General features: G+C 54.3%; 1 protein-coding gene across 1 annotated transcript; it reads right to left on the reverse strand.

The window, feature by feature from the left end:
- Nucleotides 1-1,617: 1,617 nt before the first annotated feature.
- Nucleotides 1,618-16,096, reverse strand: tgoln2 (trans-golgi network protein 2). The gene is made up of 4 exons (XM_072250331.1): nt 15,934-16,096; nt 12,350-13,020; nt 6,516-6,599; nt 1,618-2,155 (listed from the first exon to the last, which is right to left on the reverse strand). Exons 1-4 carry the CDS (start codon nt 16,043-16,045, stop codon nt 2,150-2,152), a joined length of 873 nt encoding a protein of 290 aa, XP_072106432.1. The 5' UTR covers nt 16,046-16,096; the 3' UTR covers nt 1,618-2,149.
- Nucleotides 16,097-17,707: the final 1,611 nt, after the last annotated feature.

The following is a 17,707-nucleotide window of genomic DNA, read 5'->3' on the forward strand; positions in this document are numbered from 1 at the left end:
CCCCCCCCACGCACCCCACAGAACAGTATCCAAAGTGATATACCCGTTGTTGAAGGGGTACTCTGCACTGACTTCTTAACCCCTTTCCCCTTCCTGACTGTCAAACAGTTTCCTCTGTCCTGCACCTTGGGTGTAACTACTTCTCTATTTGTCCTTTCTATTCAGACTCTTCAACCTCCCGAATGATCCAGAGTTCATCCAGTTCCAGCTCCAACTCCTTAATGCGGAGTGTAAGAAGCTGCAGCTGGATGCACTTCTCACAGTTGTAGTCGTCAAGAGGAGCATTCAGCTATCCTGTCTGGCATCTCCACTGTCCTTACTGAGCAGATCTAAGGAGGGGAAGGTGAAGAACTTTACCTGGAGCTTTGCTTTTTTACCTTCACTGACCGAAGCCTTGAAGAGTTAGAGCCCCTAACTCTACCTACACCCACGATGACTGCTGTGCTTTCCCCTGCTTTCCTTTAACCTGCTCCTGCTAATCACTCCCAAACGGCAACAGGTCGCCGGTCAGAGCTCTCAAACCCCAAGTGCTCACTGCTCAGAGCTCCGAATTAGCTGCCGCGCTCCACTGCTGCCTTCTCCTCCTCGGGCAGCAGACCGGAGTGAAATTCCATTCCCTCAATGCCTGGATTATTCACCGGTCAGAGCTCACAAACGCCAGTTGGCCACTGGTCAGGGCTCCAAACAAAAGTACGCCTGAACGCGTACGGGAAATAAAGCTGATCCTTGATCCCGATATCTCCAGGTGATTCAAGTATTCGAAGACTCAACATTTCCTCCCACCACATTTCATTGGTTCTCTCAAACTATGTTGTGTTTAAACTTAGAAAAAATTAGAAGTGTTATTTATGATCCCTCTATTAAATTCGAAGAGACTTGGAGGCCATTTAATCAACACTTCCATATGATGTGATTTGACCTTTTCCAAACCTATTTCCTTTTTATATGTTGAGGGAAGCAGAGTCGACGACACTAATGGGTCTTTTTTTAGAGTCGACGACACTAATGGGTCTTTTTCTTTCCTTTTTCATGTTTTTTTTGTACATTATATTTGTATCCAGTATGATTGGGAGGTTTACTACCCATGTGTCAACTGGGTTTATATTTAAATATGTTAACTACAACAATGTAATCCCAATAACTTTGTATCAATACTATGTTATGTTTATTATTATTATGAAATCAATAAAAAGATTTAAAAAGAAAGAAAAAGACTCAACATTGAACTAAGGTATAACGGCTCCAAATTCCGCCGGACGCAATGCCTTGCATCGCCAGGGTCGACTGATCGGAGTTCAAACCGCGCCATTCTCCGTAAGGAGCTTTGATAGGCTTCCCGCGACCAGGTGGGTGCCCTTCCGCATTCCGAAAACGGGTGGGGGTCGGTAAGCTGTGGTGGGCATGCTACGCTGGCGCTGGAAGGGCAGCGACATTTGCCGGCTTCCCCCAGCGCAACCTCGGACCGTGCCGGCCACTGACGCAGACGGCCGGTTTCCCTCCGTATGTTGATGTACCGCTGAGGAGCAAAGCTAATCTTTCTTTCATCCCAACCGCTCAAGCATTCTCCCATTCGCTACTTTTACCGGCTGGAGGAGAAGAAAGGAACAAAGCAGAAAGTGAGGAGACCACAGGTTTCATTTAATTCTCGTCAGAAACATTCAATTTCACGGGAGGCTGGTGGTGTCGGTATCACGGGATAGGACTTGCCAACATTCCCAGGACAGAGGCGTGGTGCCCTGCCACAGATCATCGCCATTTCTAGCCGTAAGTGCAAAAGAAAGCGTGCAAGTGTAATGGGGTGGGGGTGAAGCTGGGGCCGTAACCAGGGGTCCATAGCAGAGTACTGTTCTCATGGCTGCCGTGGGGAAAGGGCCAACCAACCCCGCCGGTCGTTCCCCAGCAGCTCGGCAAACCCGCCACCCCAACCTAGTCCAGCAGGAACGAACGATTACCACCATCACCACCCCCCTCCCCCAGTTATCCCACCTTCTGTCTCAGCCCCACTGCCTTCCACACCCACCCCCACTCCCTAATTTCCCTGAGGCGAGGCAATCCAGCTGTTGCTCGAAGCAAGGTGCCCCAGAGTCCAAAGGGCAGACGGTTTCCTGTCTCTCGTGGTGGGGCCGCGATCGTTCCACGCTGATCCACTTTAAATCTGCAGAGATTGAAGGGGGGGGGGTGTCAAACCTGGTGGGGGAGGGGGAGATCAAACACACGCGACAGCAGGGGTCGTCTCTTTGGAGGGGGGGCAGACGGGTGGATGACATCTAGCAAGATCTAGAGGAGAAACACGAGGCCTAAAGTGATTTTATTTATTTATTGATCACATGGCCCATCATGCACACAGTGAAATGTGTTGTTTTTGTTAGCAACCAGCACCATCCGAGGGTGTGCTAGGGACAGGTACGTCCACAGGACAGAGGAACAGAAGTAGACCATCTGGCCTACCGAGTCTACTCCACCATTCCACATTGGCTGATCCTTTTTCCACCTCCTCAGCCCCACTGCCCATAACCTTTGATGCCATGTCCAATCAAGAACCTATCAATCTCTGCCTTAAATACACCCAATGACCTGGCCTCCACAGCTGCCTGTGGCAACAAATTCCACAAATTCACCACCCTTTGGCTGAAGAAATTACTCCGCATCTGTTTTAAATGGATACCCCTCTATCCTGAGGCTGTGCCCTCTTGTCCTAGACTCCCCAACCATGGGAAAACATCCTTTCCACATCTAGTCCTTCCAACGTTCAAAAGGTTTCAATGAGATCCCCACTCATCCTTCTAAATTCCAGTAAATACAGACCCAGAGCCATCAAATGTTCTTCATATGACAACCCTTTCATTCCTGGAATCATCCTTGTGAACCTCCTCTGGACCCTCTCTAATGCCAGCACATCTTTTCTAAGATGAGGAGCCCAAAACGGTTCACAATACTCAAGGTGAGGCCTCAACAGTGCCTTCTAAAGCCTCAGCATCACATCCCTGCTCTTGTATGCTAGACCTCTTGAAATGAATGCTAACATGGCATTTGCCTTCCTCACCACCGACTCAACCTGCAAGTTAACCTTCAGGGTGTTCTGCACAAGGACACCCAAGTCCCTCTGCATCTCAGACTTCTGAATTTTCTCCCTGTTTAGAAAATGGTCTGCACATTTATTTCTTCTACCAGAGTGCTTGACCATGCATTTTCCAACATCGTCACCACACGTTCCAGAGCCAACGTAGAATGCGACAGTGTCAGCAGAGCAACAAGAAGCCAATGTACAACAAGCAACAACATAAAAACAAACCACCTACCCACCCACACACACACCCCCACACACACACACATCCCACTCCCACACCCCCCACCCACACACCCACACATACACACTACCCACACACACACCCCCACACACACCCCACACATACACACTACCCACACACACACCCCCACACACTACACACTACCCATACACACACCCGCACCCCCACACATACACACTACCCACACCCCCCCACCCCCACACATACATACTACCCACACACACCCCCCACCCCCACACGTCACCCACACATGATAAAGACCCAACCCTAGGTCATGGCGCCTCTTGACCTGTGACCTACAGACCGCGGACCCGGACTTGCTGTCCTTGACCCTCTGACCTTGGGGGCATAAAGATTTGAAGGGCCAGCAGTGGGGGGGGGGTGAATTCCTAACACTATAGGGAGGTGCTTGTTTGGTTATTGATTGGGAGGCAGTGCAGATCCATGCCATCCAGAAGCGTGGCCGCCCTTTCGAGCTGCTCCTAGCGCATCCTCGGACTGTGTTGGTCATTGACGTAAATGATGCCTTTCACTGAATGTTTCAATGTACTTGTGACAAATTCAGCTCCTTTTAAACCTCTTAGAAAGTAAAGAGAAGCAGAGAGATGGAAGCAGACCAGCGGTGGCAGGGGGCAGCCGGGCCGTGAACAGGCAGGGAGGGGACAGTGGGAGGATGTAATGGGGGTGTGAACGGGGGAGGGAGAGGGCAATGGGGGTGTGAATGGGGGAGGGAGAGGGTAATGGGGGTGTGAACGGGGGAGGGAGAGGGCAATGGGGGTGCGAACGGGGGCGGGAGAGGGTAATGGGGGTGCGAACGGGGGCGGGAGAGGGTAATGGGGGTGCGAACGGGGGCGGGAGAGGGTAATGGGGGTGCGAACGGGGGCGGGAGAAGGTAATGGGGGTGTGAACGGGGATGGGAGAGCGTAATGGGGGTGTGAACGGGGGCGGGAGAGGGTAATGGGGGTGCGAACGGGGGCGGGAGAGGGCAATGGGGGTGTGAACAGGGGCGGGAGAGGGCAATGGGGGTGCGAACGGGGGCGGGAGAGGGTAATGGGGGTGCGAACGGGGGCGGGAGAGGGTAATGGGGGTGCGAACGGGGGCGGGAGAGGGTAATGGGGGTGCGAACGGGGGCGGGAGAAGGTAATGGGGGTGTGAACGGGGGCGGGAGAAGGTAATGGGGGTGTGAACGGGGCCGGGAGAGGGCAATGGGGGTGTGAACGGGGGCGGGAGAGGGCAATGGGGGTGTGAACGGGGGCGGGAGAGGGTAATGGGGGTGTGAACGGGGGCGGGAGAGGGTAATGGGGGTGCGAACGGGGGCGGGAGAGGGTAATGGGGGTGCGAACAGGGGCGGGAGAGGGTAATGGGGGTGCGAACGGGGCCGGGAGAGGGTAATGGGGGTGCGAACGGGGCCGGGAGAGGGTAATGGGGGTGCAAACGGGGGCGGGAGAGGGTAATGGGGGTGTGAACGGGGCCGGGAGAGGGTAATGGGGGTGTGAACGGGGCCGGGAGAGCGTAATGGGGGTGCGAACGGGGCCGGGAGAGCGTAATGGGGGTGTGAACGGGGGCGGGAGAGCGTAATGGGGGTGTGAACGGGGGCAGGAGAGGGTAATGGGGGTGTGAACGGGGGAGAGGGTAATGGGGGTGTGAATGGGGGCGGGAGAGGGTAATGGGGGTGTGAATGGGGGCGGGAGAGGGTAATGGGGGTGTGAATGGGGCAGGAGAGGGTAATGGGGGTGTGAAAGAGGGTGAGAGGGCAATGGGGGTGTGAACGGGAGTGGGAGAGGGAAATGGGGGTGTGAACAGGGGTGGGAGAGGGCAATGGGGTTGTTAACGGGGCCGGGAGAGGGTAACGAGGGCATGAATGGGAGCGGGAGAGGGTAATGGGGGTGTGAAAGGGGGCATGAACGGGAGCGGGAGAGGGAAATGGGGGTGTGAACAGGGGTGGGAGAGGGTAATGGGGGTGTGAACGGGAGCGGGAGAGGGAAATGGGGGTGTGAACGGGGGCAGGAGAGGGTAATGGGGGTGTGAACGGGGGAGAGGGTAATGGGGGTGTGAACGGGGGCAGGAGAGGGTAATGGGGGTGTGAACGGGGGAGAGGGTAATGGGGGTGTGAATGGGGGCGGGAGAGGGTAATGGGGGTGTGAATGGGGGCGGGAGAGGGTAATGGGGGTGTGAATGGGGCAGGAGAGGGTAATGGGGGTGTGAAAGAGGGTGAGAGGGCAATGGGGGTGTGAACGGGAGCGGGAGAGGGAAATGGGAGTGTGAACAGGGGTGGGAGAGGGCAATGGGGTTGTTAACGGGGCCGGGAGAGGGTAACAGGGGCATGAACGGGAGCGGGAGAGGGAAATGGAGGTGTGAACAGGGGTGGGAGAGGGTAATGGGGGTGTCAACGGGGGAGAGGGCAATGGGGGTGTGAACGGGGGGAGAGGGTAATGGGGGTGTGAACTGGGGCAGGAGAGGGTAATGGGGGTGTGAATGGGGCAGGAGAGGGTAATGGGGGTGTGAACTGGGGCAAGAGAGGGCAATGGGGGTGTGAATGGGGGAGAGGGCAATGGGAATGTGAACGGTGTGGGGAGAGGGAGAGGGTAATGGGGGTGTGAATGGGGGAGAGGGCAATGGGAATGTGAACGGTGTGGGGAGAGGGAGAGGGTAATGGGGGTGTGAATGGGGGAGAGGGCAATGGGGGTGTGAACTGGGGAGAGGGTAATGGGGGTGTGAACTGGGGAGAGGGTAATGGGGGTGTGAACGGGGCAGAGGGCAATGAGGATGTGAACGGGGTGAGCGGGTAATGGGGGTGTGAACTGGGGCAGGAGAGGGCAATGGGGGTTGAACAGCAGTGGGAGAGGGCAATGGGGATGTGAACGGGAGCGGGAGAGGGAAATGGGGGTGTCAATGGGGGAGAGGGTAATGGGGGAGTGAACGTGGGTTAGGACAATGGGGGTTGAACAGCAGTGGGAGAGGGCAATGGGGGTGTGAACGGTGTGGGGAGAGGGAGAGGGCAATGGGGGTGTGAACGGGGAGAGGACAATAGGGGTGTGAACGGGGGCTATCAGAGAGCATAGGGGATGCGAACGGGGTGGGGGCTGGGAGAGGGCAATGGGGGTGTGAACAGGGGCTATCTGAAAACATTGGGGATGCGAACGGGGTGGGGGCTGGGAGAGGGTAATTGAGTGGCCAACGCGGGCGGGAGAGGCTGCAGTTACTGACCTTTTGGTTCAGCTGTTGATAGTCTGTGGTTTTCGGGCGCCGAATACCTTTAGAACGGCGACCCTCTATAACAACAGCGATAATCTGCAGGAGAGAGAGAGAGACAGGTATAAATACAACTCGAAGATGATCATTCTGTGCCCAAAACGGGATGAACAAGGACACGCACACAACAGTTGAAAGTGAACTTTCCTCTGGGAGTGTTAAACGTGTGCAACACGGTGGTACAGGCTGATATATTCAAAAGAAACTGTTAGATAGGGACATGGATGAAAGAAAAGAGAGAGAGAAAGACAGAGACAGAGATCCCTCAGAGAGATCGATGAATCAGGTCAGTGAAGTTATCCACGTTAGTTCAGGAGCCCGATGGTTGTAGGGTAATAACTGTTCCTGAACCTGGTGGTGTGGGACCTGTGGCTCCTGCACCTCCTGCCTAGGCCAGGCGACATCTGGATGCATCTCCCATGTTCGCTTGCCAGTGCAGTCCACCTTTCCCAGTGTGGAGACCAGAACTAAACTATTAAGCACTGTATAACCACCCTACTTTTCTCTACATAGCCAGGTGTAACAGGTTGTTATTGGTGTTAAGCCTTCCACCCCTTCAGGGGCAAAGGCTGCCAACAGCTGCTCACCACAGTCCTCTCTCCTGCCTCATTGTTTCAAGTTGTCCTTAGGTGTCGCCCATCAAAGACCCTTCTCCCAGGGATGAGGTCTTTGGAGCTTCTGTAGCTCCGGGTTTTTACGGGATGGGATTGCTAACCCCATGGCCAACCCTCCTCCTTTCACAGCCGGGCTTGGGACTGTCCATGGAGGAGTTCCCTCTCATAGAATACAGCACAGAACCAGCCAGTGGCCCAATTTGTCCACTCTGACCAAGATGCCTACCTGAATTAATCCCATTTGCCTGTGTTTACCCATATCCCTTTCCTATCCATCTACACTGGTTACATACAACCACTCCGCCATTTTATCATGCCTGATCTCGGATCCCAATCAACCCTAGACACCTGCCCTCTCACCATATCCCTCGACGCCCTGACCAATCAGGTATCTATCAACTTCTGCTCTGACTGTATCCATGAACTTGGCCTCCACCACAGTCTGTGGCAGAATATTCCACAGATTCCACTCTTCGGCTGAAAAAAAAATCCTCCATATTTCTGTTTGAAAAGGCTGCCTCCTCAATTCTGAGGCTGTGCCCTGTAGTGCTGGATACCTCCACTAGAGGAAACATCCTCTCCACATCCACCTTCTCTAGTGCGGTAGGTTTCAATGAGATCCAGTGAGTACAGGCCCAAAGCTGCCAAACACTTCTCATTTGTTAACCCCTTCAGTCCCAGAATGATCCTCATAAACCTCCTCTGGACTCTCTCCAATGACAACACATCCTTTCTGAGATAAGGGGCCCAAAACCGTTGACAATACTCCAAATGCAGCCTGACGAGTATCTTATATAGGCTCTGCATTATCTCCTTGTTTTTATATTCTACTTCCCTTGAAATAAATAGCAACATTGGTTTTGCCTTCTTTACCACAGACTCAGCCTGTGAATTAACCTTCTGGGAGTCTTGCATGAGGTCTCCCAAGTCTCTCTGCACCTCTGATATTTGAACCTTCTCCCTGTTTAGATAGTAGTCCACACTATTGTTCCTTTTACCAAAATGCATTATCATACATTTCTCAACATTATATTCCATCTGCCACTTTTTTGCGCATTCTTCCAATTTGTCAAAGTCCTGTTGCAATTTCATTGCTTCCTCAGCATTACCTACCCCTCCACTTATCTTCATATCATCTGCAAACTTTGCCACAAAGCCATCAATTCCATTATCTAAATCATGGACCTATGATGTGGAAAGTAGGGGTCCCAATACTGACCCCTGAGGAACATCACTAGTTACTGGTAACCAACCAGAAAGGGCTCCCTTTATTCCCACTCATTGCCTCCTGCTTGTCCGCCATTCCTCTATCTATCCCAGTATCTTTCCTGTAACACCAGAGGACTTTATCTTGTTAAGCAGCCTCTTGTGTGGCACCATACTAAATGCCTTCTGAAAATCTAAGTAAATGACATCCACTGCCTCTCCTTTGTCCAACCTGTTTGTCACTTCCTCAAAGGATTCTAACAGATTTGTCGGCAAGATATCCCTTTACAGAAACCATGCATACTTTGACTTTTAAAAAAATCATTAGTCTCCAAATACCCCAAAACCTCGTCTTTAATAATGCACTCCAACAGTTTCCCCACCACTGAGATTAGACTAACTGGCCTATAATATCCTCTCTTTTGTCTTCCTCCCTTCTTAAAAGTGTGGAGTGACCATGCCAGAATCAACTGATTCTTTCAGGACTCTGGAATGTAGTCCATCTGGTCCAGGTGACCTAACCACCTTAAGATCTTTCAGTTTGCCTTGCACTTTACCCTTTGTAATAGCAGTCCCACTCATTCATGCGCCCTGACAGTCTCGGACCTCTGGCATACAGCTAGTGTCTTCCACTGTGAAGACTGAAGCAAAATACTATGGAGTTCATCTGCCATTTCTTTGTCCCCCATTACTACCCCACTAGTATCATTTTCCAGTGGTCCAATATCAACTCTCACCTCCCTTTTATTCTTCATAAAACTGAAAAAACATTTGGTATCCTGCTTTATATTATTGGCTAGTTTACTCTCATATTTCATCTTCTCCCTTCTTACTGGCTTTTTTAGTTGTCTTTTGTTGGATTTTAAAAACTTCCTAGTCATCCAATTTCCCACTCACTTTTGCTACCTTATATGCTCTTTCCTTGGCTTTTATGCAGTCCTTAACTTCCATTGTCTGCCACATTTGCCTCACCCTGCCATTTGAGAACAACTTCTTCTGTGGGACATATCTATCCTGCATCTTGTGAACTATTCCCAGAAACATCTCAGCTCCATCATACTAGTTCCCGCTCCCCTGCCATATTAGTTTAAACCACTCCCAACAGCTCTAGCAAAGCTGCCCGCAAGAATACTGGTCCCCCTCAGATTCAAGTGCAACCTGTCCCTTTTATACAGGTCACACCTGCCCCAGAAGGGGTCCCAATGATCCAGAAATCTGTATTGCTGCCCCCTGCTCCAATTCTTCAGCCACACATTTATCCTCCACCTCATTCGGCTGCATGAGAACCTTCTATCCGATCCCCCAAAGTGCGACACTTTACACTTGGTAGCAGTGAGAGGGCAGTGCAGCCTGGAGACCGCAGGGCTGTAACTATACACTCAGCCCCAGTACCCGAGATAAGTACAGCCTTTCCCCTCCTCACCCTTCCAGATAAACGCACAGTCCTCCATAATACAGAGGACACTTCATTAGGTGCAGGAGTGGAAACCTGGTGCGCCGTTCCGCTGCTGCAGGCCACCCACTTCCGAGAAGCTCTTCTGCACAGCGCTGTTGTAATGCTGGGTTACTTCAGTTACTTTTCCCTTCCTGTCAGCTTGCACCAGTCTGGGTATTCTCCTCCAAGGTCTCGCATTAAGGAGGCCTTTTCACCCACAGAACTGCCACTCACTGGATGTTTTTCTAGTTGCTCATACCATTCTCCGTAAGCTCTAGAGGCTGGTGTGCATGAAAACCCCCGGGGGATCAGCAGTTTCTCAGATACTCAAACCACCCCATCTGGCACCGAGAATCATTCTCTGTCAAAGCCACTTAGATCACATTTCTAGAGCCTACAGAGAATGGTGCGAGAAACAAAACAACAAGCATCCAGTGAGCAGCAGTGCTGTGGACAAAATTTAACCTAATCTAATAATCTAATCTAAAACGCCTTGTTAAAGAGAAAGGTCGAAGGCGAATGGCCAGACTGGTTCAAGCTGCCAAGAAGGTGACATTAACTCAAACTGTGACAACTGTGGCGTGCAGAAGAACATCTCTGAATGCACAACACGTCAAACCTTGAAGCGGACAGCCTACAGCAGCAGAAGACCACATCAGTTTCCTCTAATGAAGTGGCCACTGAGTGCCAAGACATGATAAATGTAGATTTATGAGGACCTGGGGTTTATAGGGAGAGGGTGGTTCATTCCTTGCACAGTAGAAATGACTGAGTGCTGACAATATAAAGGCATACATAGTCACGAAGACAATCGATCAGGTAAATACATTCCCTCTGTTTCCCGGGGGAAGGGAATCAAAAACCAAAGGACATACCGTAGGCTGAAGGTTGGAGGAGTAAGATTGAAAAGGAAACTTGAGGAGAAATTTCTTCTCACAGGAACACACAGGACCATAAGATTATGGGGGCAGAATCAGGCCATTTGGCCCATCAAGACTGCTCTACCAATAAATTAGCCATTTTCAAAGCCCTGTCTTCTGGCCTTCTTCCTGTAACTCTCAACTCCCTTATTAATCAGGAGCCGACCCATCTCCCCCTCAAATACACCCCATGAGCTGGCCTCCATTTCCCTCTGTGGACATGGATTCCGCAGGTTCACCTCCCTCCGGCAAAAGGCATTCCTCATCATCTCCGTTGTAAAGGGACACCCCTTTATTCTGAGGCTGTGCCTTCTGGTCTTGACTCTCCCACCACTGGAAACCATCCTCTCCATGTCCGCTCTATCGCGGCCTTCCAATATTTGGTAAGTTTCAGTGAGGTCCGCCTCGTTCTTCTAAGCTCCAGTGAGCACAGGCCCAGGGGCATCAAATGCTCCTCATACATCAGCCCTTGCATTCCCGGACTCACTCTTGAGAAAGAGCTGCCCGCGTAAAGGGGTCGAGGTAGTTACAGGAAAGGTTTAGAGGGATATGGATCTGGCAGACATTTGGGCTAAATGGTAAATTGGCTTCTTGTTTGGAGGCTGAGTGAAAAAAATGTCTTGCACATATCCATACAGACCCATTCATTACAATGCATTGAGGTTGTTTTTTTTAATCGTGTTACACCAGACAGTCAGCCAATCTTGTCTGGCACGTGGTGTCAGGGTTGGTCTCCTTTCCGATTAACTGGGTCACGATATGAACGTTCCTGACTTGACTCCTGATTTTTCACGAGGCCGAGCGGCTAGCTGGACGCTCAACCTGGCACGGATGGAAAGCGAGCTTGGCGGGGCAGGGGGGTGGCCCGACTTGGATTCGAACTCGGGAGCCTTCACTCCGGAGTCCGGCGCTGATGTCACGGCGCCACCAGCCGGCCAAATGCGTTGAAGTGGAACAAGAGAAAAACAGCAGAATGCAGGAAAAAGAAATGTCAAAGAGAAATTGCGATGCAGGCAGACAATAAAGTGCAAGAGCATATGACAAGGCAGATAGTGAGGGTAGATTCAACGGTCGTCTTGAGCCAGGTGGGACGTGCTCTCAGGGTTTTGTAACCTCTGCCTGACGGGATGGGGGAGGGGAGAGAGTGTCTGCGGGCGGGGTCTTCGATTATGCCGGATGCTTTGCCGAGGCGGCGGCGGGGGAGTCTGGTTCCTGCGATGTGCCGAGCAGTGTCCGCAACGCGCTGCGGTTGACACACCAAGCCGCGATGCTTTCTACCGTGCAGCAAACAAAATCGGTGAGGGTCGACGGGTCGGGCCAAGTTTAAGTAGAGGTGCCAGTGAGGTTTCACGTCTACGCAGTTGGACTGGGACAAGCTATTTGGACTGTGCACACCTATAGGGACTTGAAACTGAAAGCTCAGCACCCCAGGTGTAAATAGGACATGTTTGTACGAGCACAACCCTACCCGTAGGAGGGTAAGGTTTTTGTCAGGACACCATGATACCAGCTTAGACGGACATTCTGGGTCAGCATGGAGCTGCTCGGCCGAAAGGCCGGCGATCGTGCTGTCTGGGGTGTTACAAACCCAGTCGGCCCCAGCAGCCCACTCACCTTGCGTTTATTGTGGTAGGTGATGTACAGGATGGCCACGATGATGGCAGTAGTGACCAGGTAAGCGAAGAAGTGGCTGCTCTCGGGCTCGTCCTGGGGCACCGCGACAACGTCAACCTTTGGCCGCAGGGCGCCGGGGCCGAGCTTGACAGCACCTGGGGAATCCTCCACCTCTTTGCCCTCAGCTCCCTCTGCTGCTGCCCCCTCCTTCCCTACTGGCTCCGGGCCCTCCTCGTCCTCTACTGTTTCTAGGCCCTCCTCCTTCCCTGCTGGCTCCGGGGTCTCCTCCTCCTCTGATGGCTTTGGACTCCCCTCCACCCCTGCTGGTTCCAGGCTCTCTTCCTTCCCTGCTGGCTTCGGGGTCTCTTCCTTTCCTGCTGGCTTCAGGGCCTCTTCCTTCCCTGCTGGCTTCGGGGTCTCTTCCTTCCCTGCTGGCTTCGGGGTCTCTTCCTTCCCTGCTGGCTTCGGGGTCTCTTCCTTCCCTGCTGGCTTCGGGGTCTCTTCCTTCCCTGCTGGCTTCGAGTTCTCCTCTTTCACTGTCGGCTTCAGGGCCCCTTCCTTCACTGTCAGCTTCGAGCTCAGCCCCTTCCCTGCTGCATTCCCATCATTCCCAGTATTGCTGCTGTTGCCGTGGCCTGACGGAGATTGTACGTTTGGGGACGGCTGGGAACCTGCAGGGTGGGGAAAGAGACGAATCAGCGAATGAGCACAGGAGCAACGTTGCAGAGGCATCCGGCAGGTGGGCCCAGAGTAGCCTGGGAGGGTTGAAAGGCGACCAGAAGGGGACAGGTGGATCCACCGTGGCCAGGAAGGGGTAAAGGGTGACCGGAAGGGGGCGGGTGGACTCACAGTGACCGGAAGGGGGCAGGTGGACTGAGAGTGGCCGGGGAGGGGTGAGGAGTGACCGGAAGGGGGCAGGTGGACTGAAAGTAGCCAGGGAGGGGGCGGTGGACTCACAGCAGCCGGGGAGGGGTGAGGAGTGACCAGAAGGGGACAGGTGGACTCACAGCGGCCGGGGAGGGGTGAGGAGTGACCGGAAGGGGTCGGGTGGACTCAGAGTGGCCGGGGAGGGGTGAGGAGTGACCGGAAGGGGACAGGTGGACTGAGAGCGGCCGGTGAGGGGTGAGGAGTGACCGGAAGGGGACAAGTGGACTGAGAGCGGGCGAGGAGGGGTGAGGAGTGACCGGAAGGGGGCAGGTGGACACACAGTGGCCGGGGAGGGGTGAGGAGTGACCGGAAGGGGACAGGTGGACTGAGAGAGGCCGGGGAGGGGTGAGGAGTGACCAGAAGGGAGCAGATGGACTCAGAACGGCCGAGGAGGGGTGAGGAGTGACCGGAAGGGGGCAGGTGGACACATAGTGGGCAGGGACGGGTGAGAAGTGACCGGGAGGGGGCAGGTGGACTGAGAGCGGCCGGGGAGGAGTGCGGAGTGACCGGTAGGGGTCGGGTGGAATCACAGCAGCCAGGGAGGGGTGAGGAGTGACTGGAAGGGAGCAGGTGGACTGAGAGCTGCCGGGGAGTGGTGAGGAGTGACTGGAAGGGGTCGGGTGAACTCAGAGCGGGCGAGGAGGGGTGAGGAGTGACCGGAAGGGGGCGGGTGGACTCACAGCGGCCGGGGAGGGGTGAGGAGTGACTGGAAGGGGGTGGGTGGACTCAGAGCGGCCGGGGAGGGGTAAGGAGTGATCAGAAGGGGTAGGTGGTCTCAGAGTGGCCGGGGAGGGGTGAGGAATGACCAGAAGGGGTTGGGTGAACTCAGAGCGGCCGGGGAGGGGTGAGGAGTGACCGGAAGGGGGCGGGTGGACTCACAGCTGCCGGGGAGGGGTGTGGAGTGACCGGAAGGGGTCGGATGGACTGAGAGTGGCCGGAAGAGTGCAGGTGGACTCAGAGCGGGCAAGGAGTGACCGGAAGGGGGCGGGTGGACTCACAGCGGCCAGGGAGGGGTGCGGAGTGACCGGAAGGGGTCGGGTGGACTGAGAGCGGCCAGGGAGGGGTGAGGAGTGACCAGAAGGTATCAGGTGGTCTCAGAGTGGCGGGGCAGGGGTGAGGAGTGACCGGAATGGGGCAGGTGGACTCACAGTAGGCAGGGACGAGTGAGGAGTGACCGGAAGGGGTCGGGTGGACTGAGAGCGGCCGGGGAGGGGTGAGGAGTTACCGGAAGGGGTCGGGTGGACTGAGAGCAGCCGGGGAGGGGTGAGGAGTGACCAGAAGGGGTCAGGTGGACTGAGAGCGGCCGGTAAGGGGTGAGGAGTGACCGGAAGGGGTCGGGTGGACTCACAGCGGCCAGGGAGGGGTGCGGAGTGACCGGAAGGGGTCGGGTGGACTGAGAGCGGCCGGGGAGGGGTGAGGAGTGACCGGAAGGGGTCGGGTGGACTAAGAGTGGCCGGGGACGGGTGAGGAGTGACTGGAAGGGGGCGGGTGGACTCAGAGCGGCCGGGGACGGGTGAGGAGTGACTGGAAGGGGGCGGGTGGACTCAGAGCGGCCGGGGACGGGTGAGGAGTGACTGGAAGGGAGCGGGTGGACTCAGAGCGGCCGGGGAGGGGTAAGGAGTGATCAGAAGGGGTCGGGTGGACTGAGAGTGGCCGGGGATGGGTGAGGAGCGACCGGAAGGGGGTAGGTGGTCTCAGAGTGGCCGGGGAGGGGTGAGGAGTGACCAGAAGGGGTCGGGTGAACTCAGAGCGGCCGGGGAGGGGTGAGGAGTGACTGGAAGGGGGGCGGGTGGACTCACAGCTGCCGGGGAGGGGTGTGGAGTGACCGGAAGGGGTCGGATGGACTGAGAGTGGCCGGAAGAGTGCAGGTGGACTCAGAGCGGGCAAGGAGTGACCGGAAGGGGGCGGGTGGACTCACAGCGGCCAGGGAGGGGTGCGGAGTGACCGGAAGGGGTCGGGTGGACTGAGAGCGGCCAGGGAGGGGTGAGGAGTGACCAGAAGGGATCAGGTGGTCTCAGAGTGGCCAGGGAGGGGTGAGGAATGACCGGAAGGGGGCAGGTGGACTCACAGTAGGCAGGGACAGGTGAGGAGTGACCGGAAGGGGTCGGGTGGACTGAGAGCGGCCGGGGAGGGGTGAGGAGTTACCGGAAGGGGTCGGGTGGACTGAGAGCAGCCGGGGAGTGGTGAAGAGTGACCGGAAGGGGTCCGGTGGACTGAGAGCAGCCGGGGAGGGGTGAGGAGTGACCGGAAGGGGTCAGGTGGACTGAGAGCGGCCGGTAAGGGGTGAGGAGTGACCGGAAGGGGTCGGGTGGACTAAGAGTGGCCGGGGAGGGGTGAGGAGTGACTGGAAGGGATCAGGTGGACTCAGAGCGGGCAAGGAGTGACCGGAAGGGATCAGGTGGTCTCAGAGTGGCCGGGGAGGGGTGAGGAATGACTGGAAGGCGGCGGGTGAACTCAGAGCGGCCGGGGAGGGGTGAAGAGTGACCGGAAGGGGTCGGGTGGACTGAGAGCGGCCGGGGAGGGGTGAGGAGTGACCGGAAGGGGTCGGGTGGACTGAGAGCGGCCGGGGAGGGGTGAAGAGTGACCGGAAGGCGGCGGGTGGACTCAGAGCGACCGGGTGCAGTGGGGAGAGGGGTAGGGCTGAGTGCAAAGTGGACCTGGAGGGGAGCGCGGGTCAGTCAAGCGTGGGCTGCGATCCCCGGGCGCTCCCTCGCCGCATAACAGCGACAACAACAACAAGGGGACGAGCAAGAGCCGCCACCGTCTCATCACTGGCACCGCGATCAATCACAGCCTCCCGCAAAACCCGGGCTGTAGCACCGCAGCCGATGGACCGGAGTTCACCCACTTCCGGGTTCTGCTCCGTTTACTGGCGCTTCCTTTGGTTTCGTGAGCCGATCCTGCTTTTTGCTCCAGATCCGGAGTTTCGCTGCCGCTTTGTTGGGTCCCGGACACGTGATCAGATGTTACATCAGCTGAGCGGAAGTGGGGCGACCAGAAATGTTCGGTGGGTTGGTCAGCCTCTGTGCTTGCAAATGTCCGTCGGCGGGAGCAGCGAGAAAACGGAGCCCTCGGACAGGGAGTGGAGGGGCAAATAATGGTCACAGAGAGGGACAGCGGGAAGCACGCTGACTGTCCACAACCCAATTACACGGTTCTATTTTCTCACGGTATCAGAATCAGGTTTAATATCACCTGCATATATTGTGAAATTTGTTGTTTTGCGACAGCTCAGTGGTGTGCGCTTAGCCCACTGCTCTACTCTCTCTATACATATGACTGTGTGGCTAGGTATAGCTCAAATACCATCGATATTTGCTGATAATACAACCATTGTTGGTAGAATCTCAGGTAGTGACGAGAGGGCGTACAGGAGTGAGATATGCCAACTAGTGGAATGGTGCCACTGCAACAATCTGGCACTGAACATCAGTTAAGACGAAAGAATTGATTGTGGACTTCAGGAAGGGTAAGATGAAGGAACACATACCAATCCTCATAGAGGGGTCAGAAGTGGAGAGAGTGAGCAGCTTCAAGTTCCTGGGTGTCAAGATCTCTGACGACCTAACCTAGTCACCCCCAGCATATCGAAGTAGTTATAAAGAAGGCAAGATAGTGGCTATACTTTATTTGGAGTTTGAAGAGATTTGGGATGTCGACAAATACACTCAAAAACTTCTATAGATGTACTGTGGAGAGCATTCTGACAGGCTGCATCACTGTCTGGTATGGAGAGGCTACTGCACAGGACCGAAAGAAGCTGCAGAGGGTTGTAAATCTAGTCAGCTCCATCTTGGGCACTGGCCTACAAAGTACCCAGGACATCTTTAGGGAGCGGTGTCTCAGAAAGGCAGCATCCATTATTAAAGACCTCCAGCACCCAGGGCATGCCCTTTTCTCACTGTTACCATCAGGTAGGAGATACAGAAGCCTGAAGGCACACACTCAGTGATTCAGGAACAGCTTCTTCCGCCTCTGCCATCCGATTCATAAATGGACTTTGAACCCATGAACACTACCTCACTTTCTTAAAAAAATATACCGTATTTCTGTTTTTGCACATTTTAAAAAATCTATTCAGTATATGTAATTGATTTACTTGTTTATTTATTATTATTATTATTTTTCTCTGCTAGATTATGTATTGCATTAAACCGCTGCTGCTAAGTTAACAAATTTCACATCACATGCTGGTGATAATAGACCTGATTCTGAGCTGTACATTGCAATACATAATAAAAGAAACTATAAATAAATTAAGAAATAAATATTAAGCAGGTGAAAAAAAGCAAGGAGATTTTCATGGGTTCATTGTCCATTTTGAAATCTGATGGTGGTGGGGAAGAAGTTTTTTCCTAAAATGTTGTATGTGTTTTCAGGCTCCTGTACCTCTCCCCTGATGGTAGCAATGAGAAGAGAGCATGAGGGTCC

The sequence above is a fragment of the Mobula birostris genome, unplaced genomic scaffold, assembly GCF_030028105.1.
Source record: "Mobula birostris isolate sMobBir1 unplaced genomic scaffold, sMobBir1.hap1 scaffold_282, whole genome shotgun sequence".
In the NCBI taxonomy this organism is placed as follows: domain Eukaryota; kingdom Metazoa; phylum Chordata; class Chondrichthyes; order Myliobatiformes; family Myliobatidae; genus Mobula; species Mobula birostris.

What these genes read in the sequence shown, in the direction of transcription:
- tgoln2 (XM_072250331.1), bottom strand. Translation starts at nt 16,045, where the DNA reads ATGAGACGGTGGCGGCTCTTGCTCGTCCCCTTGTTGTTGTTGTCGCTG. An exon ending in TGACCCGCGCTCCCCTCCAG is followed by an intron (nt 13,021 to 15,933) that starts GTCCACTTTGCA and finishes CCCACCCTGCAG; the next exon opens with GTTCCCAGCCGTCCCCAAAC. An exon ending in CCTACCACAATAAACGCAAG is followed by an intron (nt 6,600 to 12,349) that starts GTGAGTGGGCTG and finishes TCTCTCCTGCAG; the next exon opens with ATTATCGCTGTTGTTATAGA.